The 26,602-nt window shown below is 42.4% G+C and overlaps 2 protein-coding genes across 4 annotated transcripts in view; one reads left to right on the top strand and one right to left on the bottom strand.

Moving 5' to 3' along the window:
• Positions 1 to 6,899, top strand: part of LOC149459056 (oxaloacetate tautomerase fahd2, mitochondrial-like) — a 40,118-nt gene extending 33,219 nt beyond the window's left edge. For all 3 annotated transcript variants that reach the window (XM_089681722.1, XM_089681721.1, XM_089681723.1), the window contains exons 7-8: positions 3,200 to 3,287; positions 6,571 to 6,899. In XM_089681722.1, coding sequence (XP_089537848.1) covers positions 3,200 to 3,287; positions 6,571 to 6,633 — 151 coding nt within the window. In that variant the 3' untranslated portion in view covers positions 6,634 to 6,899. The remainder of the gene's footprint in view (positions 1 to 3,199; positions 3,288 to 6,570) is intronic.
• Positions 6,668 to 26,602, bottom strand: part of GPAT2 (glycerol-3-phosphate acyltransferase 2, mitochondrial) — a 102,520-nt gene continuing 82,585 nt past the window's right edge. The window contains exons 15-20 of the mRNA XM_089681724.1: positions 24,486 to 24,563; positions 24,266 to 24,397; positions 19,862 to 19,982; positions 19,570 to 19,641; positions 11,435 to 11,490; positions 6,668 to 7,110 (exon numbers count right to left, since the gene is read on the bottom strand). Coding sequence (XP_089537850.1) covers positions 6,991 to 7,110; positions 11,435 to 11,490; positions 19,570 to 19,641; positions 19,862 to 19,982; positions 24,266 to 24,397; positions 24,486 to 24,563 — 579 coding nt within the window. The 3' untranslated portion in view covers positions 6,668 to 6,990. The remainder of the gene's footprint in view (positions 7,111 to 11,434; positions 11,491 to 19,569; positions 19,642 to 19,861; positions 19,983 to 24,265; positions 24,398 to 24,485; positions 24,564 to 26,602) is intronic.

Below are 26,602 nucleotides of genomic sequence, written 5' to 3'. Positions count from 1 at the left end.
TCTTTTGAGGCAGTAACTGGGCTATATGGACTTCCAGCCCACATCACATCCAGACAATGGAGAGAAATCTCATTTTGACTAAAAGGCTGGACAGAGGGACTGAAGTGAAAGGCCAAAACTACCTTTACATAAGAAAGTTCTGGGTCACTTTTGTCCTTGTACAAAACCAGAAAATGATCATTGTAGGATATGGCTACTTGCTCAGACACTCACTTTGCAGAGGAGAAAACAAGAAACACAACCTTGTGGGTGAGAGTAGAGAGGGAAATATCTCTAAATGGGTGATCTTTGAAGTGCAAAGAGAACCAGATTCAGATCCTACAGTCACATGGAAGCTACATGGGAGACTCCCTGAACTCTAATCAAAAAATAAGAGGCCAATGGTCAGTGGCCATGAAGCAGAATGGTAGCTTAGTCCTGGAGACCAACAACGCGGTCTTATCTTGATTTCCCCAGAGCATACACCAGTGGTATTAACAGAATCTGAGTACCACATCCACTTGGGCCAATCTAGAGAAGTGAGGATCACTGGAATGCACTCCCTCTTGATCCTACAAAGTAGTCAAGGAAGACGTTTTAAGAGACGAGAGACAAAGATCAGGATATATTGATTCCACAGAGTATCCACTGCTTCCAATAGAGTAGGGGTCTCCAAACTATGGCCCTCCAGGTGTTGAGGAAGTCCCATGAGGCCTTACAAGACTCTGACAGCCACAGGCAAGACTCGCAGAGACATGATGGCACTTGTAGTACTTCAACAGCTGGAGGGCCATAGTTTGGAGACCCCTGCACTAGAGGGTCTCTTGTCCCTGGAGACAAATCTGTCCAGTTTGTTGAATTTGGAAGTCAGGAGTTCCACATCTGGCACCCTCCACTTTTGTGACACAGGCCCTGGAACATTTCTATGTGTAGGGGCCACTCCTATAGGTCCAAATCTTGTCATCTGATTATCTACACCTAGAATGTAAACTGCAGACAAGGCTGGAATGTAAAGTTCTGCCCAAAACAAAATCCGCTATACCTCTCTTGGTGTGGTGAGTCTCCTGGTACCTCCCTAAATGGAGTTACCCTCCCCTTCTTCAGGTAAAACCGGCTGGCATCCATAATTTTTCAAAAGATGGGGAGGAAAGACTTTCCCAATTCCAGAGCTATTAGTCAGGGACAATCTAGTCCTTGGTACCATACAAACGGACCTGTCCCAAAATGACAGAATGTTGCATTGAAATGGTCTGAAGTGAAAATAAACAAATGGACTGCCCTGAAGCTACCATCAGACCTAGTACTCTTGTGCAAAATGGAACAAGAGTAGACAACTGATGGACAGAAAGGCACAAGCCTGCGAAAAGAGTGTTTGAAATATATTCTGGGGAAGTAAAACTCTGGCCCGAGTAGTGTCTAGGCTTAGTATTATTGCTTAAAGTATCTGGTCTGGGTCTAATTCAGATTTCTGAAGTTTCAGGATCCATATGAACCATCACCATGACCAGACAGTCAAGGTTACGCTGTCTGACAGAGCCAACGGGAAGCAATCTAGGTATACCATGGGGATACCTATGTGGATTATTGTGGACTCCCCAGCTTTCCCATCTCCCCTTTTTTCCTTTTTTTGTTATACCATGGGGATCCCCTGAGAGCACAGCAGGGTTAGAACTGGGGCCAGCCCTTTGATGATCATTCGAAGTGCAGAAGTGGGCCTAAATTATAGGTTTACAAACAACAACAAAAAGTACAGGGGACCCACAATAAAAAGTAGGAAATGCCAGTGTGGTGGCAATAAGGGGACATGTAGGTACACATCAATGTCCACAGAAGTCAGATAGTATCCCTGTTGAAGGGAAGGCAATGATAAACATTATGAATTCCTTATGGAATTTCTGAGCTCAAATAAAGATATCCAAGACGGGGCAGATGCCCCCTTTTGGCTTTGTGAACAGGTTGGAGTAACTATGCTGGAATCTGGAGCAATGTCACCTTGCTCCAGGAAGCCGCAAGGGGGCTCTCCCTTGTCTCTGATGACTCGGAGAGAGTCACCAGAGCCAGGGCAAACAATGAGAGATTACCAACAACTCTGGATCTAGGAAGCACTCTGTGGCTGTTAACAGAACAGGGTTTAGAAAATACCTCATGCGGCAGATGCTCACTTTTAAGTGAAACCCACAACATCCAGTAGGGTCTAGGCACAGCATAATACCTGAGCTGAGGGAATGGTCACTCCAGATAGCTCTAGTGGTACATACCAACCATAGCAGCAACGTAGATGTCATGATTGAAGGAAAAAACACTAAGCAAGGAATAAGTAATCCTTTAACAACAGAACTTAAAAAAAAAAAAGTCTATCCTCCTGGATAGGGAGTCATACTAGGCTGGCCTAGAGTTTTTTGTTTGCCATTGTCCAATCCTCCTGTAGGCAGCAGTATAACCTGAAGCTTAAGACTTTCCTTCTGAGGGAAATTTACTGTGCTTGTTGGCACGTTTCAGGACCTACAGTATGAACCTGTACACAAGAGAGTGTTCAGATGTAAAGGTACAATCTAACTGCCCTGAAAAATGGAGTATGAACCTGAATGGATCCTATTAGGAGGCAAAGAGGATCTGGTGCCAGTAAGAGCAGGAAAAATAGCAATTTGTGCATGTTTCCTGGCCTGCATTATTTTCTGACTTATTTTACTTGTCAACATATTGGTCTGGGTAATAATCAGGACCTTTTGCCTGTCCCTAAGATTGTGGTCAGAGGTAAAAGGTATGATTGGACTGCCCTCAGGAAGAAAGTACTGTAGAAAAGGGTACAAATCTGGAAGCTTAGGCTGATCCTGCAGTGTCTGTTTATAAAGCAGAAGCTAGAACTGACTTATCCAAGAAAAAACAGGGGCTATTAGAACAGGCATTCTAACTTCCCTAGACTATTGTGTGTTCTTTTGTGAAGTCCCTTGGAAATATGGTTGTAGCCTGATCCAGCTGACTGACATTTCTTGTATATGGGTAACTTAAGCCTCAATTCCTGTATGTTGGATATCCCTTCATAGAAGTCAATGGGCCTAACAACTTTATTACTATTGTTCCTTCAGCAGTTGATCATCACTCTTTTCACCATCATGTATCTAACAGCAGGGCTCTGGGCCAGTCAAGCAGATCTTGTTACTGAGAAGTGGATAATCTATATACATAGTCATGGTAACATTTTAACAATTTCTCTTACCAGATTTGTCACCCTTTATCCAGGAGATGTATTTCTAACTGGGACCCCCCCTGGAGTGGGTGTATTCAGAAAGCCTCCAATATTCCTAAAGGTGAGTAAACTATATGGAAACTAGAGTATAGAAAATATGAATAACAATCTAAAAGCAGTCTCCAGAAGGTGCCTGGTAACACCTTTACTTACCTGAATCCCCTCAGTGGCAAGATTATATATCTGTAGTTGCTGAAACGACCCCGAGTAGAGTAGTAGAGTTCATATACAATGCTCAAAAAAAATTAAAGGAACACTTTGAAAACACGAGATCTCAATGGGGAAAAATATCATGCTGGATATCTGTACTGATATGGACTGGGTATTGTGTTAGAAATGTAAGGATGCCCCATCGTTTCATTTTCAGGGTGTCTTTGAATTCAGTCCTCTGTAGGTTGATAATTTTCATTTCCATCAAAGAGAAAAAATGATGCACCAGGCTAGTCCATTTTGCTAAAATTTCATTGCAGTAACTCAAAATGGTACTCAGTAGTTTGTATGGCCCCCACGTGCTTGTATGTATGCCTGACAACATCGGGGCATGCTCCTAATGAGATGACGGATGGTGTCCTGGGGTATTTCCTCCCAGATCAGGACCAGGGCATCACTGAGCTCCTGGACAGTCTGAGGTGCAACCTGGCAGTGTCAGATGGACCGAAACCTGATATCCCAGAGGTGTTCTATTGGATTTAGGTCAGGTGAGCGTGGGGGCCATTCAATGGTAGCAATTCCTTTATCCTCCAGGAACTGCCTGCATACTCTCACCACATGAGGCCAGGCATTATTGTGCACCAGGAGGAACCCAGGGCCCACTGCATCAGCGTAGGGTCTGACAATGGGTCCAAGAATTTCATCCGGATACCTAATGGTAGTCAGGGTGCCATTGTCTAGCTTGTAGAGATCTGTGTGTCCCTCCATAGCTATACTTCCCCAGACCATCACTGCCCCACCACCAAAATGGTCATGCTGAACGAAGTTACAGGCAGCATTACCTTCTCCAGACCCTTTCACGTCTGTCACGTGCTCAGGGTGAACCTGTTCTCATCTGTGAAAAGCACAGGGTGCCAGGGGTGGACCTGCCAATTCTGGTGTTCAATGGCAAATGCCAATCAAGCTCTATGGTACCAGGCAGTGAGCACAGGTCCCACTAGAGGACATCAGGCCCTCAGGCCATCCTCACAAAATCTGTTTCTGATTGTTCGAGACAATCACGCCAGTGGCCTGCTGGAGGTCATTTTGTAGGGCTCTGGCAGTGCTCATCCTGTTCCTCCTTGCCCAAAGGAGCAGATGCCAGTCCTACTGATGGGTCAAGGACCTTCTATGGCCCTGTACAGCTCTCCTAGAGTAGCTGCCCGTCTCCTGGAATCTCCTCCATACTCTTGAGACTGTGCTGGGAGACACATTCTGGCAATGGCATGTATTGATGTGCCATCCTGGAGGAGTTGGACTGCCTGTGCAACCTCTGTAGGGTCCAGGTATCACCTCACGCTACCAGCAGTGACACTGACCCTAGCCAAATGCAAAACTAGTGAAAATAATCAGAAAAGATGATTAGGGAAAAAAATGCCAGTGGCCCCCAGCTGTAAAACCATTCCTGTTTTGGGCTTCGTCTCATTGTTGCCCATCTAGTGCACCTGTTAATTTCATAAACACCAAAGCAGTTGAAACCGATTAACAACCCCTCTGTTACTTAACTGACCAGATCAATATCCCAGGAGTTTGACTTGATGCTATACTCTGATTACAAAGTGTTCCTTTTATTTTTGAACAATGTACATTCATTCTGTGCAAATGGGTGAAAATGTTATTAGATTATTTCCCATGCTGGTCAATTGTTTTTAGTTTACTTATACCAGACAATACTGCATTTGGCCACTAGAGGTCACTAAATATCATAGGTAATTCATATGATACTTAGCATCATCTTGTAGCCAAATGCCCATGTTCAGGCCCATACTCCTTTTGATGGGTGAATTGCTATGCAATTTTTTTTCTAAACACACCCCTAAAGTATATCTAAAGCTTTAGTGATTATTGTCGGAGACAGGAAGTGATGCAAAATCAAAATTCCTGTTGTCACCGCAACAGGAATAGAGGGGAAATATTCTAATTAGAACACCTGTTCTAGTGTCAACAGTCCAAGATGGGATTTTCTTCTAACACTGGAGAGATTCCCTTTCAGTTCCTATTGTGTCTTCAGGACAGGAAGTAAGGCAAGTCTTCCTGATGGGAAAAAGACATACTGTACCATAACTATGAAATATATTTTTTTTTTGGTATGATTTAACATTATTAAAATGATCTTTCCATTTGCAGCCATCTGTTACTATTGCCAAAAATGTATGTGTTGCTTCATTGTAACCACATCATGGGTTGATGTTCTATGCATTGTTGGTACTTGCTCACTGCTTCTTCCAGCATTTCTCTGTTCATAAGATTATGGCAGGCAGGCGCTTACAATTATGCATTACAATAACTTCCTGCTTTCTAAATCCTGAGTCCTTTTTAACGGAATAGCAGCAATTTTTGCAATGTAGATATAGCAGTTACATTCGTTTGATAAGCAGTTTAATATGAAAATCACTCACAGACTGTCAAATGTACAGGATGAAAATTCTGGTGGTTTGGTGACCACTCCTGTTGTGCAGAGATCCAATTCTTTTCTTCTGCATGCAGAGATTGAGAATAAATGGGCAGTTTTAGGGCCCATTCACACTAGAAACTGCATGTGAATCTCACAGGAAAGTACTGTGTTCATTCTGAATGGGCTGAATTCACACCGCACCATTGGAAACTCAATGCAGCCAGATCGTATGATACTTTGTATTATGCGATCTGGTGCGGGCAAACCAGCATGGAAGGTGGGTTTCCCACACAGCATTCTAGTGTGAACAGGCCCTTAGTCATGTCATACATTTCTCTGTATATCTCCGGGTAGGCCCCTTTCACACAGGCGGACCATACATTGTTCTCTATGGGAGGTAGATGTAAACTGACATGTCTGTTTACATCCACCTGCATCCAATCCGATAAAAGCAGATGGGGGAACCGTTCCCCATCTGTCTAGTGGATGACAGTTGGATGTAAACGGACAGGCAGTTCACTTACATCTGACCGCCCCATAGAGAACAGCGGACTTTGTCTGCATCTGCCTGCTTAGCGTGAATCAGCAGACAGATCCGCATGGCAGAGTCCGCAAGTGTGGAAGAACTCATAAACTGCACTTTCACTCAGAACGGATATAGGTACTGCAGTAGATGCCAACATATTCAAGTGGCGTTTTTTTTCTTTCCAAACTACTAGGGACCCTTTATTTTTGTATTGTTGTCTCTTTTGTTTTCCAGGCAGGAGATGTGGTGGAGTGTGAAATTGATGAGCTGGGAGTGATCAAAAACCCTGTGATGTGAAGACTGGTACATTACAGCAGAGGGACACCCAATATAGTGTGGCAGACTCAGGTTTATTAATGAACGTTTCATATTTTGTATGCAGAGCAGGAGTCTCCCTACTATGACAAGTGTCTGCAAGGTCACAAACTAAAATTAACTTCTACATTTCACCCATCAGTAGGTTCAAATTAAACTATCCAGCAAACTGTGCATACATTTAAATTAGACAAAAATAAACTGAAATGTGTGTTTTTCAAGTTTGTAAATAAAGCAAATAATGAGTATTTTAAGGTGCAATTGTCTGTTGGAAGAGTGCTTCTCTCAGGTAACAAATTATATTCTCATATTTCTTCATCTGGAAAGTGTTAATACAGGTCATCTTTTGTATATAAACTGCTGGATAAATGATACTAATCTGCCGCAGTTTTCCTTCAAAATAAAGGTCTCGGAGAGTTGAAATATTGATCCTTGACAGCTTGGGGAACAGTGAAAGACCTGTAGAGTCACAATTAAAGAATTGAGCACACACTGCTTTTAACCAGTCATTAGAATCAAGAATTATGGGTACTGTGCAATTTTATCATTTACCATATAGTTAACCTGAGGCCCTATTCCTTTTACACATGGCAACAGAATAGCACACAGCAAGTTTAAAAACTAAACACAACATTCACACAATTTGGAGCCTTAGGGCTCATTCACATGGCGGTAGCCCATGTGGCCATCTGTGGTGGATCACTTTTCAGAGGTGTTTGACAAGTGACAAGGAGGAGACAAGTCACTTTCGCACGGCCCAATCTAATTCTCAAATGCTGCACCACCCTGATGTAATTGTGTTCAGTGGCAGTAACACCCTCTGAACGTGACATGATGTTTTTGTTTTTTTGCTGCTGCATGACAGTGTTCCAGTGGGTGCTAAAACCACCTCTCCCCCGGCCACGTGTGAACGAAGCCTTAGCAGTGGTAGCAAGTTGCACATAAACATACCTAGAAATGTTTTCTTAATATCACTGAAGGGAAAAAAAAACCATTTAAACTTCCATATCTGTGCTCTGTGTTATGTAGAAATAAGAAATCCACATCCGAGTACTGAATTCAACATGCAGATGTAAACTGTAATTTATTCATGTGCAGCTCTTTTAGTCTCCATGTATATACATCTACTAACAGACTGGCAAACCACATATGGACCTTCAAGTCACTTAGGGCTCATTCATATTATGTGTCATGTTGCACCATGTTCTCATAATGTTGAATGGGCCTTGGCTGCCAGCGATGATTTTCTAACAATCAGCTTCTGTTGAACAGACAGTGGTACACGTACCACAAATCGTCTGGTTCCTGCTGAGCCAGCCAAATTTCAGTATGTGCATACCAGGCTTTAGTTGGGCCAGGTGTCAGTAGCTTATCCCACTGCCCTGGTAAGGGGAAGGCTAACCTTTAGTAAGAGGAAGGGTTTTAACCACTTGCCTAGTGGGCACTTATACCCCCTTCCTTACCAGGCCAATTTTCAGCTTTCAGTTCGGTCACACTTTGCATGACAATTGCACAGTCATGCAAAATTGCACCCATATGAAATTTTTATCATTTTTTCACACAAATAGAGCTTTCTTTTGATGGTATTTACTCACCGCTGGGTGTTTTATTTTTTGCGTTCTAAACAAAAAACTGCAAAATTTTATGATAGCAAAAAATTAGAAAAAAAAGTTGTTTCTAACAGGTAATTTTTCTGCTTCACTGATGTGTATTGATTAGGCAGCACTGATGAGGTGGCACGGATAGGCACTGATATGCATCAATGATGGGTACTGACTGGCGGTACAGGTGGGTGGCACTGCTGGGCACTGATCATCAGTGCCAATCCGTCCTCTGACAATTGCCAGTTATCGGCAGTACTTTCTTCACGCTGTGACAGCGTGAGGAAAGTGCAGCTGATAACTGTCAACTGCATTAACCTGGTGATCTGCTGTGTCATTGGACACAGTGAACATGGGAGATTGCTGGGGGCACACGGGAGGACTCATTCTGGGAAGACGTCAGAAGTGGACAACCACGCTGTAGCCGTCATTCGGCTATAGCGTGGTTGGCAAGTGGTCAAATCGGTCCGGTGGGCTTAGAGAGATATGGTTTGCTACAACTGGAAGGACCAGCAGTAGCTGATTGTGCCAGAAGGGGGCAAATGGATGAAGTCTGTACAGTAGGGGGGTACACATTCCAGAGAAAATTTTGAAACTGTATAATGTGCCTAAACCCTCGCTCATCAAAAGACTTGCGAAAGAGTCATTGCCCTTGAAAGGCATGCATAAAAGGCATCTTTCCTGCACCAAATCATGTGCTCAGTCTTTAAGCCATAGGATTCTGTACATATTATGCACAAAAGTTAGATATTCTGGAGATCTGGCAGAGCAGCTTCTCCATAGCAGCTACACTAAATATTATGGCTAAAGGTAAATGTAGCTCTAAAGATTTGGATTATGCACCTCAGAAAAAATGTCATCACCGATTTCTCCAGCCCAAGTAACCACTAAGGTGACAATGCCCAGCTGTAAGACAGGGCCTGCTAATGCAAAGGAGGTTTTTAGATGTCAAAACCCTATAATCTAAGCTAATGGATAACTGGGCAGCTAGTAAAGGAACCAATATACACTATATTGCCAAAAGTATTGGTACACCCCTCCAAATCATTGGATTCAGGTGTTCACATCACCTAGGCATGCAGACATTTGTGAAAGAATGGGTCACTCTCAGCTCAGTGAACTCAAGCGTGGTTCTGTGGATGCCACTTGTGCAATAAGTCATCCGTGACATTTCCTTGCTACTAAATATTCCATGGTTAACTGTTAGTATTATTATAACAAAGTGGAAGCAACTGGGAACAACAGCAACTTGGTCACGTAAAATGACAGATCGGGGTAGCGCATGCTGAAGTGCGTAGTGTGCAGAAGTAGTCGACTGTATGCAGAGTCCATAGCTAAAGACCTCCAAACTTGATTTGGCCTACAGATTAGCGCAACAGTGCATAGAGAGGTTCATTTAATGGGTTTCCATGGCTGAGCAGCTGCATCCAAGCCTTATATCACCAACTGCAATGTGAAGCATAAGATGCAGTGGCGTAAGGCACGCCGCCACTGGATTCTAGAGCAGTGGAGATGTGTTCTCTGGAGTGACAAATCACGCTTCTCTGTCTGGCTAACTGATGGATGTGTCTGGGTTTGGTGGTTGCCAGGAGAACGGTACTTGCCTGACTGCATTGTGCCAAGTGTAAAGTTTGGTGGAGGGGGGATTATGGTGTGGGGTTGTTTTTCAGGGGTTGGGCTTCGCCTCCTTAGTTCCAGTGAAGGGAACTCTTAAGGCGTCAGCATATCAAATCATTTTGGATAATTTCATGCTCCCAACTTTGTGGGAGCAGTTTGGGGATGGCCCCTTCCTGTTCCAACATGACTGTGCACCGCTACACAAAGCACAGTCCATACAGACATGAATGAGCGAGTTTGGGATGGAGGAACTTGACTGACCTAATTGGGTTGAGGTCTGGACTCTGTGCAGAACACTTTTGGGATAAATGTAATGTACACTACAGAGCCATAAAGACATGTAAGCCAGAGACCAGAATGTAAAAATAGGTAGAGTGAATCCCTGCCTCACCAAGTCCACATCGCTTATCCCAGTCAGGATCCAGTGGTAGCATGCTTTACACCAGTGCATCCAGCACTTTGCAATGCACTTGGTGATGTAAGGCTTGAATGCAGCCGCTCAGCCATGGAAACACATTCCATGAAGCTCTCTATGCACTGTTGTGCTAATTTGAAGGCCACATGAAGTTTGGAGGCCTTTAGCTATTGACTCTGCAGACAGTTGGCAACGTCTGCGCACTGTGCGCTTCAGCATGCACTGACCCCTCACTGTCATTTTTTGTGGCCTACCACTTCATGGCTGAGTTGCTGTTCTCAGTTTATTTCAACTTTGTTATAATACCCCTAATGGTTGTCCATGGAATATTTAGTAGCAAGGAAATTTCAGGGATGGACTTATTGCACAGGTGGCAACCTATCACGGTACCACACTTGAATTCACTGAGCTCCTGAGAGCAATCCATTATTTCACAAATATTTGTAGAAGCTGTCTGCATACCTAGGTGCTTTAAGGTTTACACCTGTGGCCATGGAGGTGATTTGAACACCTGAATTCAATGATTTAAAGGGGTGTCACAACACTATTGGCATTACAGTGTACATTACAGGCTAGCCCTTCAGCAGCAGGATCCAGGTGCAGTTACCAAGGTGTGTTTGAGAGTCACTGATCCAGAAATCACTAATGAGCCATGAAGGCAGTAAGCAGTCAAATATTGATAAAAGTGCCATCCAACAGAGGTAATTAAATCTGGTGAAAAAAATAGGAAATTCAACAAGAGGGGATGGCATGCATAATTTAAAGACGCTAGCAAAGAAAAAGAAAAAAAAAAACCTGAAGCCTCATGGGAATGTTTATATGGGAGACACTACACAGCAAATGTCCAATCACTTTAAAATAGCGGCATATAACCCATGGTCTAGAAGTTAATTCCTGTGACTTGTACTGTACAATAAAAACAAAGTTTGCATTTTTGGCTAGAAAATGACTTGAAACCTCAGTTTGCGAAAAACGAAAATTGCTCCGGTAGCGAAGTGGTTAAACAAAACATCTGCATAGGTGACCTTATACTTTTGTCACACATTTTTCTCACTTTTCTTTTATAAATGGCTCCCAATTATGTCCACAACTGCCCCTTAAACAAATGTTACTGCAAACAGTGGAGGTAATATAATTTGTGACCATATACCCCAAGATCTTTGAAGGTTTCAACAGCACAGGCAGCCAGGGAGCGTTCTGTACATTCTGAAAGAGAAAACTGAATGAGTACTTCATATGACAACTGCCTATATTTTGCACACACACACAGAATGTCAAAATGAACTCAGTTTTGGAGCAGTGGCATAGGAAGTAAGAAGCTGAATCATATTTTGGGAAGAGAAGTGCCTTTACCAGAAATACAGCGTTAAAGTTTACCCTAAAGCGAACACTTTTTTTTTAAATTTAATCACTTGCCCTCCAGAGGATTTACCCACCTTCCTAACCAGGCCCTTTTTTGCGATACAGCGCTGTGTTACTTGAACGGACAATTGCACAGTCATGCAACACTGCACCCAAATTAAATTTGTCATTTTCCCCCCACAAATATAGCTTTCTTTCGGTGGTACTTGATCACCTCTGCGGTTTTATTTTCTGTGCTATAAACCAAAAAATAAAAAAATTATATTTTTGGCTTCTCGCTATAAATTATATCCAATAAAAAACATTTAAAAAAATCTAATTTCTTTATAAATTTAGGCCAAAATGTATTCTGCTTTATGTCTTTGCTTAAAAAAAAAAAAATCCCAATAAGTGTATATTAATTGACTTATGTGAAAGTTATAGCGTCTACAAATGGTGGTATATATACTAGAATTTAAATTTTTATTATACTAGTAATGGTGGCGATCAGCAATTTATAGCAGGACTGCGGTGGGCATTCTGACACGGTGGGGACTAACTACCACTGACATCCCCAGTGACACAAATACAGAGATCAATGCTAATGAAAAGCACTGACACTGTACTAATGACACTGGCGAGGAAGAGGTTAACATTTAGGGCAAAGGTTTAACAGTGTGCTATGTGTTTTGCTTTGTGTGCAGTTTTACTTTGGAGACATACTGCTTTGTATCTCGCTGCTGTGCAGAGAGATACAAAGCAGCATGTCCATGCTGACAGGAGAGAGATCTGTGTTATTTACACACAAATCTCTCCCTTTTCAGCCCTGCAAAAGATTTGAGACTGGGGCAGAGGTTCACCTTCCAGCAGGAAATTGACCCTAAACATACAGCCAAAGTTACAATGGAATGGTTTAGATCAAAGCATATTCATGTGTCAACCTGGCCCAGTCAAAGGCCAGACCTAAATCCAATTGAGAATCTGTGGTAAGATTTGAAAATTGCTGTTCACAGACGCTCTCCATCCAATCTGACAGAGCTTGAGCTATTTTTCTAAAGAGGAATGGACAAAAATGTCACTCTCTAGATGTGCAAAGCTGAAAGGGACATACCCCAAAAAGACTTGCAGCTGTAATTGCAGCAAAAGGTGGTTCTACAAAGTATTGACTCCGGAGGGATGAATACAAATGCACACCACACTTTTCAAATACTTATTTGTAAATAATTTTGCAAACCATTTATCATTTTTCCTCCACTGCACAATTATGTGCCACTTTGTGCTGGTCTATCACATAAATCCCAATAAAATACATTTATGTTTTTGGTTGCAACATGACAAAATGTGGAACATTTCAAGGAGTATGAAAACTTTCAAGGCACTGTAGATAGCCTGTACCCTATAATCCTTGAGCTCTGAGAAGGGCAAGCAAGGATGACAAGACCTGTGTGAACACCTTTTAAGCAGAAGATAGAACGAAGGCAGTGCAACAGACTGAAAGTGGTTTTCTACTACTACAAAACAGTAATCACTGATGAGGTGGATAAATGGGTACATGCAGATAGGCATCTTGAGTGTTCACAGATTCCATTGTCTCAGACAGGCAATTACTGACCTTGCAGAATTCATGCAAAATTTTGAGATTTGAAGTAATTTGTTTTTCCCTTGGCGCCGATGTCACACAAATATTAGCCTCACAGAACTGGGCTTTTTTCCGTGGGGCCGCATATTTGCGTACCTTTGGGCTGGAGGCGCGCTCCCAGCACAATGACCATGGTGTCACTGAGACCCCCGGGTCCTGTTCTAACGATAGGGACCTTGAACGCCTGATTCTGGGTCGCATGATTGCTGCAATAGCCTCTGATTGGCTATCATAGTGATCAGTCACTGCGAAGCCCGCCCTTTGTTTTTTTTTTCCTCTCTACAAGGAGAGAGAGATAAAATGTATCTCCTCCATTCAGAGAGGAAAAAAAAACAACTGTGTGTGAATGAAAGAAAAAAAAAAATTATATATATATAAAATACAGAGATAAAGGTTTGATCTAGTTCAGTGCTAGGGTCAGTGTCAAGAGGTCAGGATTTTTTTTTCTTTTTTTTTTAATATTGGTATCAGTGTCTGTGTATTTTAGGTAGGACAAAAAAAAGCAAAATGCACACTATTGTTTCTGGGCTGTACTACAGGTACAAACAAAAAATAACACACGTGGTATCGCTGCGACTGCCAAGGGCTGGAGAATTTATTTTGGGTTGTTCTTTGGTGGAAGGTTATGTAGGTAACAAGAAACGCACAAGTAAACGTAAAAAAAAAAGATTTTTTACTATTTTGGGTCAATTTTTCTTGGGTAATAAGAAAAAAATTATGAGATATCCATTACCTTTTACTTCCAAATGAAAGCCCAATTTGTCCTAAAAAAACAAGGTATAATTCACCTGGATGTACAAAGTAGTCGTGATGGTATGTACAGTTTTACTAACACAGGTCAAAGTTGTAAATTTTCCTTAGGCAGGAAGATTTGTTTTACCCTTAGACGTGAAGGGGTTAAGGAATTTTATTCCAAGACAGGACAAATACCACCAATGGGCTTTGGTTCCATGAACAGGTTTGAGTAGAACCTGTCCTCTGGTGGTACTGGTACATTGACTCTCTGGGACAAGAAGGTGGTTCAGAGATTTCTGCAAATTACTGTACTTGAGCAGTTTTTTGTTTGACGTGAAAGAAGAAAGCGGTGAGGTGGTAGAGTTTCGAAATCTATGTTGTACCCTTTTGATCATCCTCAGAATAACCTACTTTTCTTTGCAAACTTTCAGCTAGATCACATATCACTAATATTTCCTCCCCCACATGCCCCTTCCCCTGAATTCTCTGTTAAGACTGATGGCACAACTATCAACCTGCCCCCTCGTGACAGGGTGCTAGGTGTAATCTTGGATTCTGAAATCTCCTTTCAGCCCCACATCTAATCACGGTCCAATTGATGCTGCCTCAACCTCTGCAACATCTCCAAAATATTCCTCTTCCTAACCAATGACAAGACAAAGCTTCCAACTCACTCCCTGGTTCTCTCTCATCTCAAATACTGCAACTCCCTCCTTATTTGATTACCTTTACATAGGCTATACCCCTCTCCAATCCATCATGAATGCTGCTGCCAAACTCATCCACCTTACCAACCGTTCAGTGTCTGGTACCGCTCTCTGCCAATCCATCCACTGGCTTCTACTCACCCCACAAATTAAATTCAAAATGCTAACAACTTACTAAGCCATCCACAACTCAGCTCCCAGCTACATCACTAACCTAGTCTCAAAACACCAACCAATCATTCTCTTCGTTCCTCATAAGACCTGCTCTCTAGCTCCCTTGCGACATATATACCCAACAAGCACCAGCAATGTACTGGTATGCTGCTGGACTTTTGAGTTATAATGAGATGATGCCTGCATCATCCTGGTATTTTTTTTTTCAGCTTTCATGTAAAAGCAATCCAAGTGGCTAATTAGCTGCTGGATCGTTTTTACAAGCAGTGGGAAAGGACCCGCCCGCCGAGTGTAAACATAAAGAAGAAAAAAAATAATCACCCCCCCCCTGCCCCTCCCATGCTCACACGCAAAAGGCAAACGCAAACTTTGTTTAAGAAAAAAAAAAAAGTTGTCGCTTACATTCTATATTATATAGGGCAGCACAGTGGCTAAATGGTTAGCACTTCTGCCTGGCAGTACTAGGGTCGTTGGTTCAAATCCCAGCCACGGCACCACCTGCCTGGAGTTTGCATGTTCTCCATGTGCCTGCATTGGTGTCCTCCGAGTACTCCGGTTTCCTCCCACACTCCAAAGACATGCTGGTAGGTTAATTGGCTCCTGTCTAAATTGCCCTAGTATGTGTAAGTATGAATGTGAGTTAGGGACCTTAGATTGTACACCCCTTGAGGCTTAGGGACTGATGTGAATGTATAATATATATGTGTAAAGCGCTGCGTAAATGGACGGCACTATATAAGTACCTGAAATAAATAATAATAAATATTCTATATGGCTCATGCATGCCATGGGTACATGTGGAATAACACCCCAAAACACATTCTGGTACTTCTGAGTATGGGTATACCACATGCGAGAGACTTTTTGGAAGCCTAGCCACATACAGGCCCCTGAAACCCAATAACCACCCCTAGGCTTTCAAAGGGCATATTTCCTCATATCACTTCCTCATTACCTAACACAGTTTTGGAGGCCCTAAAATGCCAGGATAGGACAACCCCCCAAAAGGACCCCTTTTTGGAAACTAGACACCCCAAGGAATTTGCTGAGAGGCATGTTGAGTCCATGGAAGATTTTATTTTTGCCACAAATTTTGGGAAAATAACTTTTTTTTTCAAAAATGTGTGGCAAAAATAAAATCTTCCATGGACTCGACATGCCTCTCAGCAAATTCCTTGGGATGTCTAGTTTCCAAAAAGGGGTCATGGGGGGGGGGGGGATTTTACTTCCCTAGCATTTTAGCACCTCAAGAAATGTGATAGGCAGTCTGTAAAAGCTGCATAAATTCCAATACATATACCATAGTTTGTAGACGTTATAACTTTCACACATTCACAAAAACCAATAAAAATACACGTATCAGGATTTTTCTTTTACCAAAGACATGTAGCAGAATATATTTTGGCCTAAATTTTTGACTGAGTTTATTGGATATTTTTTATAACCGAAAGTAGAAATTACTTTTTTTCTTTTTAAGTTTTGGTCGTTTTTCATTTCAATCACAAAAATTAAAAAGCCAGCGGTGATAAAAGATCACCAAAAGAAAGCTTTATTTATGGAAATAAAAAAGGACATACTGCGCAATTACCAGTTGAAATGGCGCAGTGCTGAATGGCAAAAAATGGCCTGGTCATGAAGGGTAGTAAATCTTCTGAATTGCTGATATGGTTAAGAATCTTACCCCTTGCAGAGCAAACTTCACTAGATTGTTTAGCATTTACAACCTGGTCTTCTATTCGTACGTGCTCTAAGTATTACCAGATGCATGTTCAGGTTTCTGATGACAGCTTTGGGTGCAAGGTCCTTCAGGTAGCTTTTTAAGCTTTTAGTAGTCCCCAGTTTTTTGAGGGGTTTTTTTTGCAGGGGCCTGTTATTTTGTTGCTCTTGCCTACTCCTGCTTTTGGACGTTTCAACAGTCTCTTAGAGTTTATCATGGGACAGGTTACCTTCTCCACCCCCCCTCCCCCCCATGCCTACGATCATGCTACTAAATTTCCATTAAATAGAGGCATATTGGGAGTAGGAGGGATTATACTAAGCTGGCCCATTCTTTTTTTTTTTGTTTACCACTGTCCAAATCCTGCTGTAGACACTGGTATAACACAACAGTCTCTGAATTCTGCAAGTACAAAAATATCATTTATTTGGATTTTGAACACAAAGCGGGCCTAGAATTTAGCAGGTTATTAATATACCATAGTATTTAATTGTGTTTTGTAAAATAAAAATCTATATGGGGTTATAGCACCGATAGTGTGTTATATATTTCTTCATATACATTTATATATTGATAAAGTTCACTGTGTAGTCTTTTTTGCTTTTTCACACTATTTTGTTTTGTGAACCAATTTGCCAGAAAAAAAGGGGCATAATCATGGATGGTATTAGGGATTCTACCCCATAAACAATGAAGTTGTTAGATACTAGAAAAACAACAGGTTGCATTATTTCTCCAGAAACAACAGCATCATGGCTATCTCTGTCGTACGTCCGCAAAACTGCTACATTTACCCTATGTTTTGCATTGACCCTGATTATCCAGCCTGTGCAGGACACCTAGGGGTGATATCTCGAAAACTGGGCCCAGCAGTGTGGTTTAGAGAGGGTAAAAGTACTTATCTCTCCGCTCGCATCGCCAACCTCATGAACGACATATCAGACTGGATGTCGCTCTATTTCCTCAAGCTAAACCAGTCCAAAACCGAGCTCCTGGTTTTTCCCCCAGCCCGTGCCCCCCCCCCCCCCCCCCATCCTCTCCATCACGACTAGCAACGCCACCATCAATCCCACCCCACACGCCAAAGTCCTGGGTGTCACCCTGGACTCAAACCTATCCTTCCAACCACATGTCCAATCACTATGAAAGTCATGCAGGCTCCACCTCCACAACATCTCCAAGATACGTACGTTCCTCACCCCAGACACTACTAAACAACTCGTACACTCCATCATCTCACGCCTGGACTACTGTAACTCCCTTCTCACTGGCCTACCCAAGCAAACGCTAGCCCCACTCCAGTCTATCCTGAACTCAGCGGCTAGACTCATCCACCTCACCAACCGCTCCACATCTGCCACCCCCCTCTGCCAATCCCTTCACTGGCTCCCGATTGCCCAGCGCATCAAATTCAAATTACTAACTCTGACCTACAAAGCCATTCACAATGCCGCCTCAAACTACGTAACTGACCTGATACCCAAATACCACCCTACCCACGCCCTTCGCTCCTCACAGGACCTCCTACTCTCTAGCTCCCTGGTCTCCTCCTCCCACGCCTGACTGCAGGACTTCTCCAGGACTTCCCCCATCCTCTGGAACTCCCTACCCCAATCCATCAGACTGTCACCTACCCTCCTCACCTTCAGGCGCACCCTGAAAACCCATCTCTTCAGGGAAGCCTACCCAACCCTCACCTAACACCCGTTCTCCTCCACTCCTCCCACCACTCCATCCCCCTCAGCCACTTCCTCCTGTACCACTATCCCCTCCCTCCTAGATTGTAAGCTCGAAAGAGCAGGGCACTCGAACCCCTCGTGTATTGTATTGTTACTGTATTGTCTCATGTTCTGTCCCCATCGCTATTGTACAGCGCTGAGCAAACCCTTTGGTTCTATATAAATACTGTATAATATTATTTCAAAGGTTCTAGATTTAGGAATACCAGGTCATTCTTACTACGCTAGTATATAAATCCAGCATAAGATGTCACCCTTTAAAATTGCACATACTACGGTACCTAAATCTTCATAGATGACAATTTAAAAGCCCTTAGAGGTTACCAGTTAGTAGTTACATAGGAGGTCTCAGGCTAGAATTCTTGCTCTCACTCTGGCGTTTGCAGTGATGCCTCACATGTGTGGTGCGGCCACTATTTGCATACACGCGCAGGGCTTATGTAAGCAATCACATTTATGTGTGAGCACTTTCTCTTTATTTAGAGATCTGTGGTCTATTAGACCCTGGATCTCTCTTTTGCCCTCCAAAGCATTTGATAAAACCGAGATCATAGTTACAGTCTGGCTGAAAAAAGACAAATCCATCCAGTTCAACCATAAAAAAAAACAAAACAAAAAAAACCAACTGATTGTAAACAACAAATCGAAACTGGAAGCAACAAAATCCTTGTCACTTCTGGTTTCTTAAATCACAGAGGGGAGATGGGTAGCGGGAGTGGATGTAACTTCCTCCCATCTCAGTGTACCATTACACCAAGCAGCCAGGCTCCCTGATCACATGTGAGATCTTGGCTGAAGAGCTGCTTGGATCACTTTTACATGAAAGCCCATCACTGGCTGAAAATTTTGGTATGAGGATTATGGCTGCAGCCATGATCCCGGTAGAGCCACTTCAACCTCTTAGGATGTACCTCTACATTCTCAGCTTGAAGTGGTCAATTCATCCAAAATGCCTATAGCTACCCAAGGCCAATGAGAACTTAAACTACTTTTACTGCTCACAAAACGTAAATACTCTAGTTTGTGTCTGTGCACAGGTTCACTTTAAATAATAATTGTTCATTAAGAAATAAGACTTTCAACTTTTCAATGCCTATATATTTGTGACAAAATTACATTTCCACACCAAGTTATATTGGTGATAGGAATATTGTTAAAGAGTAAATTAAGCAGAAATAAGATACGTCATCCAACTTACAGCAGTAATTCATTTAGTTGATAGTATGAACTTACCATAAGACCCATCCTCTTCTGCTTTGAGCAGCAGGTACTGGTGTAGTTGATCCACATATTCTTGCTCGGTTTCTGTAGAAATCAAATCAAAGTCTTTTATTCATTTATTTCTATTATTCTGTTGTACTACCTGTGACCCAAATGCCTCTTTAACTAGGACAGGTAGGTAGACTGTGCCCTGCACCTTTAAATTCAATGGACTCTGAATATTTCAGGTGATAAAGACAATACATGCTTATAGCAATCATTTTCCTGCACGTTGTCTCTCCCACTTATGATACTTATTTCATACCAGTTCCACATGTTTCATGTTCCAGCAGGAATGATGCAGCCCTCTCATATGTCCTCAACACTGGGCCCAAAAGATGACACAGGAAGACAAAGAAATCAGCATGATGGTCTGAGCGGCCCAACTAGTATAGGACAAAAGTAGTGAACAAAACTGTTAATAGTAATAATTTCTTAATAGGTTATACAGTGAACATCTGACATGTACTGCAGAAAAATGCCACAGGTGCCCAGGAACTCATGCACAGTATAATTGTGCTGCACATGGGCTAAGGATGCAGGAAAGAGAACAGGAAAATTTATTTCAGCCATCACTAGCAACAGCCAGCCATAAATGCATGTTTACTGCAATTTCTACTTGTTCTGATTACAGCATACTACTGCAATGCATTCTTGCATTTTGTAGCACATACAGTGGGGCAAAAAAGTATTTAGTCAGCCACCAATTGTGCAAGTTCTCCCACTTAAAAAGATGAGAGAGGCCTGTAATTGGCATCATAGGTAGACCTCAACTATGAGAGACAAAATGAGAAAACAAATCCAGACAATCACATTGGCTGATTTGGAAAGAATTTATTTGCAAAATATGGTGGAAAATAAGTATTTGGTCACCTACAAACAAGCAAGATTTCTGGCTCTCACAGACCTGTACCTTCTTCTTTAAGAGGCTCCTCTGTCCTGCACTCATTACCTGTATCAATGGCACCTGTTTGAACTTGTTATCAGTATAAAAGACACCTGTCCACAACCTCAAACAGTCACACTCCAAACTCCACTATGGTGAAGACCAAAGAGCTGTCGAAGGACACCAGAAACAAAATTGTAGACCTGCACCAGGCTGGGAAGACTGAATCTGCAATAGGCAAGCAGCTTGGTGTGAACAAATCAACTGTGGGAGCAATAATTAGAAAACGGAAGAAATACAAGACCACTGATAATCTCCCTCGATCTGGGGCTCCACGCAAGATCTCACCCCGTGGGGTCAAAATGATCACAAGAAAAGTGAGCAAAAATCCCAGGACCACACGGGGGGACCTAGTGAATGACCTGCAGAGAGGTGGGACCAACGTAACAAAGGCTACCATCAGTAACACACTACACCGCCAGGGACTCAGATCCTGCAGTGCCAGACGTATCCCCCTGCTTAAGCCAGTACATGTCTGGGTCTGTCTGAAGTTTGCTAGAGAGCATTTGGATGATCCAGAAGATGACTGGGAGAATGTCATATGGTCAGATGAAACCAAAATAGAACTGTTTGGTAGAAACACAACTCGTCGTGTTTGGAGGAGAGAGAATGCAGAGTTGCATCCAAAGAACACCATACCTACTGTGAAGCATGGGGGTGGCAACATCATGCTTTGGGGCTGTTTCTCCACAAAGGGACCAGGACGACTGATCCATGTACAGGACAGAATGAATGGGGCCATGTATCGTGAGATTTTGAGTGCAAACCTCCTTCCATCAGCAAGGACATTGAAGATGAAACGTGGCTGGGTCTTCCAACATTACAATGATCCCAAACATACCGCCCGGGGCAACAAAGGAGTGGCTTCGTAAGAAGCATTTCAAGGTCCTGGAGTGGCCTAGCCAGTCTCCAGATCTCAACTCCATAGAAAACCTTTGGAGGGAGTTGAAAGTCCGTGTTGCCCAGCGACAGCCCCAAAACATCACTGCTCTAGAGGAGATCTGTACGGAGGAATGGGCCAACATACCAGCAACAGTGTGTGCCAACCTTGTGAAGACTTACAGGAAACGTTTGACCTCTGTCATTGCCAACAAAGGATATATAACAAAGTATTGAGATGAACTTTTGATATTGAACAAATACTTTATTTTCCACCATAATTTGCAAATAAATTCTTTCCAAATCAGCCAATGTGATTATCTGGATTTGTTTCCTCATTTTGTCTCTCATAGTTGAGGTCTACCTATGATGCCAATTACAGGCCTCTCTCATCTTTTTAAGTGGGAGAACTTGCACAATTGGTGGCTGACTAAATACTTTTTTGCCCCACTGTACGTAAAGGTTCTCATCAGAATTCCATTTACCTAAGGCACAATCATTCTTCTAATATATCTAAAATAATAATTTAAAGATTTTACAATGACAAATTTACAGAAATATTTAATAGAAAACCTACAGTCATGATGTAGTGGTCCATATATTATTTCACAACAAAGATGAAAAAAATCAGTGTATATGATATTTGTGTACTGATTTATTGGAAAACCTGCAAGATCTCTGAGGCTCAGAGATGGGGGACGGGGCCAAGCTGCACCATGTGTGTCTATGGACACACAAAAGCAGCTCAGGAGCAAGCAGGCACGAGTGCCCCCATAGCAAGCGGCTTGTTATGAGGGTACTCAGCAGGGTGAGAAGCCAGGAGTGCTGGCATGAGAACCTGAAAAGAGGAGGATCAGGGCTGCTCTGTGCAAAACCATTGAATGGAGCAGGTTAGTAGAACATGTTTGTTATTTTTAAAAAATAAAAAAAAGTTTGTCTTTACAATCAAGTTAGGATTTCATGACTGGCTCCTCTATTCTCTGCTGCAGTCCCAATTTGATACTATGCAGATAGTGACTTTCTAAAAGTTCCTTTCCCCTGAGCTGTAGGCAACCTAGGGGCACCTGTGCCCAGACTATGCACATTAAACTATTTACATACACCGATCAAGCAATAAAATAGTGTTTTAAAACAATCATCTGTGAACTCTGGAGGTGCTTTTAATGTAATGTATAAAGTTATTCACTCCCAAAGTTCAAAACAAAAATTTAAGTCCGTTTCCAAGGCCTTGTTCACATGGGCAATGATCCCTATATAGTGTGTGGCTAAGCAGCCCCAAAGTGCACACTGTGTCAGGGGATGCTCCCCTTCACACCTGTCAGATTTGGATCAACTACTGTGTTTGTACAGCTGTTGTGTCCTTATGGGAATCAATGGGTCACCTGCATGCAGCCCAAGACGCTGCAAAAAAACCCCCAAAAAAACGCTAGTTCACACTATCCATTCATTACTCATGTGAACAAGGCCTAACAGCTTATAAATAGCTTTTGATATATATTACCTTGGAAAAGATGTAACGGAGGAATGCAGAGTGGGTGGTTTTACTCGTGGGGGGGTTGGTTCTCGGGGTGGGTGGGGGTATTAGATAGGGGAGGGGAGGTAATGGGAATAAAGATAGAAAGGGATATAATTAATGGTTTGGATATAACTGATGGTTTTTGTATGTTAAACGAGAGTAATGATGAAATATGTATTTTATATGGAAAATGAATAAATATTTAAATTAAAAAAAAAAAAAAGAAATCGCTTTTGTATGCGTTCACTTTTAGGGTGACAGGCTGCCATGATTCTGATGCAAAAGAAAGCAGTGGGGAAAAGAAATATATGTTGAAAACTAGAGCACCTGAAAAAAATATAGGCTTTACCTGCATGAAAATTAAAGCTGAGCATGTAGTAGAAGAACTATTCTAATTCTACTTTCAAAAAGTCATAATATCGCTTTCCATATACCTTTATCCAATGGTTTCTCATAACATCAGATAACCGCAATTCCGCTGCAAGGAGCAGCTGGTGAGCAGGACTCTGTGCTCTACTAGCTTCGCTTCCACATGTATGTCTGCCAGTGTTAGGATTTCTACGTTCTTCCACTGGCACCAACTATGGGGCACTTTTCCTCCCACTAATACCAATGATGGGGCACCGTTCCTCCCACTGACACCAATGATGAGACACTATTCCTTCCACTAATACAAACGATGGGGCACTATTCCTCCCACTAAAACCAATGATGGGGCACTATTCCTCCCACTAAAACCAATGATGGGTCAATATTCCGCCCACTAATACCAATGATGGGGCAATATTCATCCAACTAATACCAATGACTGGACACTATTCCTCCTTCCTCCTTCATTTTTTTTTACTCCTACTGACGCTGGGACATTTTCTACTCCCACTGGCCACTCCAGCCCTCCTAAAGTCTGAAAGACAGTAAACTGGCCCTTTGTTTAGAACGTTTGGAGACCCCTGCACTAGACAGCACTCTTTTGAAGCTCTGTATTTGATTTCTAGAGCAGCCAGTCTACTGTCTCCAAAAGCACCATGCTCTGTCAGCTGGGAGCAATTCACTCACCAGCAAAAGACATGAATATAAAAGCAGTAGGCTGGAGGGGGTTCGCAGAAATGCAGATTATCTGTGATGGGTAGGAGCTTCTATTTTTTGTTTGTAAATATTACAGCTTTTATTATATTTTTAAAAATGTTGGAAGTGTGACTACAATATTTAGAGTAAAAGTTCAGTTATCCATTATATAAGACAACTGCAGGCATACAGATACCCACATAATAAAAAGATGCAGACATTATACTTTTGTCAGTTAGTAATACTGCCTATCTATGCAGTACCTTGTAGTGTCTCTTTACTTTATCTCCTGTGAAGTCACTGTCATTGTCTGATAAGTCATCAGAAGATCTCCACATGAGGCTGTCCGCAAAGCAACGCCTCCCTGTGTCACAAGCTGGAGGAGCATTGGGGTCCTTGGAAGACAAACAAGAGGCCCTTTCATCTGACTGCCATATTTTCTAGTGTGTGTGCGTTACTGTCTGCCATAAATGTGCACCTTACTTCATACATGGAAAGAAGACCACAGTGAATCAGCTTGTCCATAATATCCTGGCACAGAACATACAGGGGCTGACACGGCTGCAACACAATGGAAGAGAAGATTAACAGAAGTCTTTCAATGCTCTGTACAGACACACACTAGCTAATTAGAACATGCTTAAAGTCTGTAGGCAACTGCAACCAATAAAGTGAAACTTAAATTTTTTTAATGGTTTCATTTTACATTTTTTTTAAAAAAGGTAAAAAAAAAATATTATCCCTCTTCCTTATACTTACCTGCATCTTCACTCGACCTGCAGCGCTCGTCTGCAGTGGCTCTCTCCCCTTTTTCCTGCTCTCACAGACTTTGCTGAGAGCCTGCTGTCAATCAAATCCTGTGACCCAGGGGCGGGGCCAAGCCTCGCTGTCCGAGTCATGGGCAGTGCCACTTGGGACTGAGCATGCAGGTGTGCCATGATAGGAAGTGGATGCCAGGAGAGCCAGCGGAGAACCCAAGAGGAGGAGGTTTCGGGCAGCTCTGTGCAATTCAATTGCATAGAGCAGGTAAGTATAAATATGTTTCTTATTTTAAAAAATAAAATGCAAGACTTTACAATCACTTTAACTGCCAGGAAATTTCCGGAGGTCACAGACTTTCCAACAGCTCCTCCAGATTATGTCAGACCCTTTTGACATGTAAAGAAGAAAGTGCGTACTTTACTAGCAGTCTATTTTGGCCCCTCCGACACTTTCCCTGTAGGCACTTCTCAATTTTATACAGCTCACAGTGCAGGAACTAACAGTGTATGTCACTCTTGGCAGCTAGAGAAAAAAAATCTGGATTCAGACAAGAGGGGAGAGATATCTCTGTGTCCAGTTATGCACTCCACAAAAAGGATTTTGCATGTAAACCAAGAATCCTAATTTCTAAATCATACATCACAGGACACATAGGACTTCATATTTATGACTACGTTGATTGTGGTAAACACTGAACATGAGGGGTAGGCAGCACATCAACAAGGCCAAAGCCCAGAAACAGAACAGGGGTAATCTGGCTGCCTGCAAGACCTACACAAAAGAGACATCCACAGAGTCATGAACATCAGTGGCAGCCATAAAAACTTGAACAGAAGTTTGATGCTGAATAGACTACACCAGACTGGAGGAGAACCAAAATGCACCCCACCACATACTGTTGGGGATGAAACTTACCAGCCTTAGACCAGGTGAAAAAGGCTCTCCATGTACAGTGGCACACCTTCCTGGAGGTCCACTTTCTTGTTAGAAACTCCTCTATCCCTCAGAGTTGGGCTTTAACAGCCATGCCATCAACTCCAACAACCATAAATCAGGATGAAAGACTGGACCCTGTGACAGCAGATCCAGAAGAGTTTATAACTTGTCTGCCAAGAGATCTAAATCTCTGTATATTACAGCCATGGCCAAAGGTTTTGAGAATGACACATAGATGAATTTTCAAAGTCTTCTGCCTCAGTCTTTATGATGACAATTTGCATATACTCCAGAATTTTATGAAGGGTGATCAGATGAATTGCAATGAATTGCAAAGTCCCTATTTGCCATGAAAATGAACGTAGTCCCAAAAAAACAAAAAACATTTCCACTTCATTTCAACCCTGCAACAGCAGGCCCAGCTGACGTCAGTGATTTTTTTATTAGCACAGGTGTCAGTGTTGACAAGGACAAGGCTAGATAGAGGTCACTCTCTCATACTGATTTAGTTAGAATACCAGACTGGAAGCTTTAAAAGGAGGGTGGTGCTTGAAATCATCGTTCTTCCTATGTTATCAATGGTTACCTGAATGCAGCCATCATTGCTTTGCACAAAAAGGGATTCACAAGAAAGGATATTACTGTGCAGAGCTTGCTCAGGAATGGCAGCAGGCAGGTGTGAGTGCATCTACACGCACAGTGAGGAGAAGACTTTTGGAGGATGGCCTGGTGTCAAGAAGGGTAGCAAAGAAGCCACTTCTCTCCAGGAAAAACATCAGGGACAGACTTATATTCTGCAAAAGGTACAGGGATTGGACTGCTGAGGACTGGGGGTAATTTTCTTTGATGAATCCCCTTTCTGATTGCTTGGGGCAGCCAGAAAAAAAAACAGAAAAGAAAAG

This window comes from Staurois parvus, unplaced genomic scaffold, assembly GCF_062004578.1.
Source record: "Staurois parvus isolate SC_StPar_1 unplaced genomic scaffold, SC_StPar_1.0 ptg000276l, whole genome shotgun sequence".
In the NCBI taxonomy this organism is placed as follows: Eukaryota; Metazoa; Chordata; class Amphibia; order Anura; family Ranidae; genus Staurois; species Staurois parvus.
The sequence above is the reverse complement of the archived record's forward strand: the minus strand, read 5'-3'. Positions and strand labels throughout refer to the sequence as shown.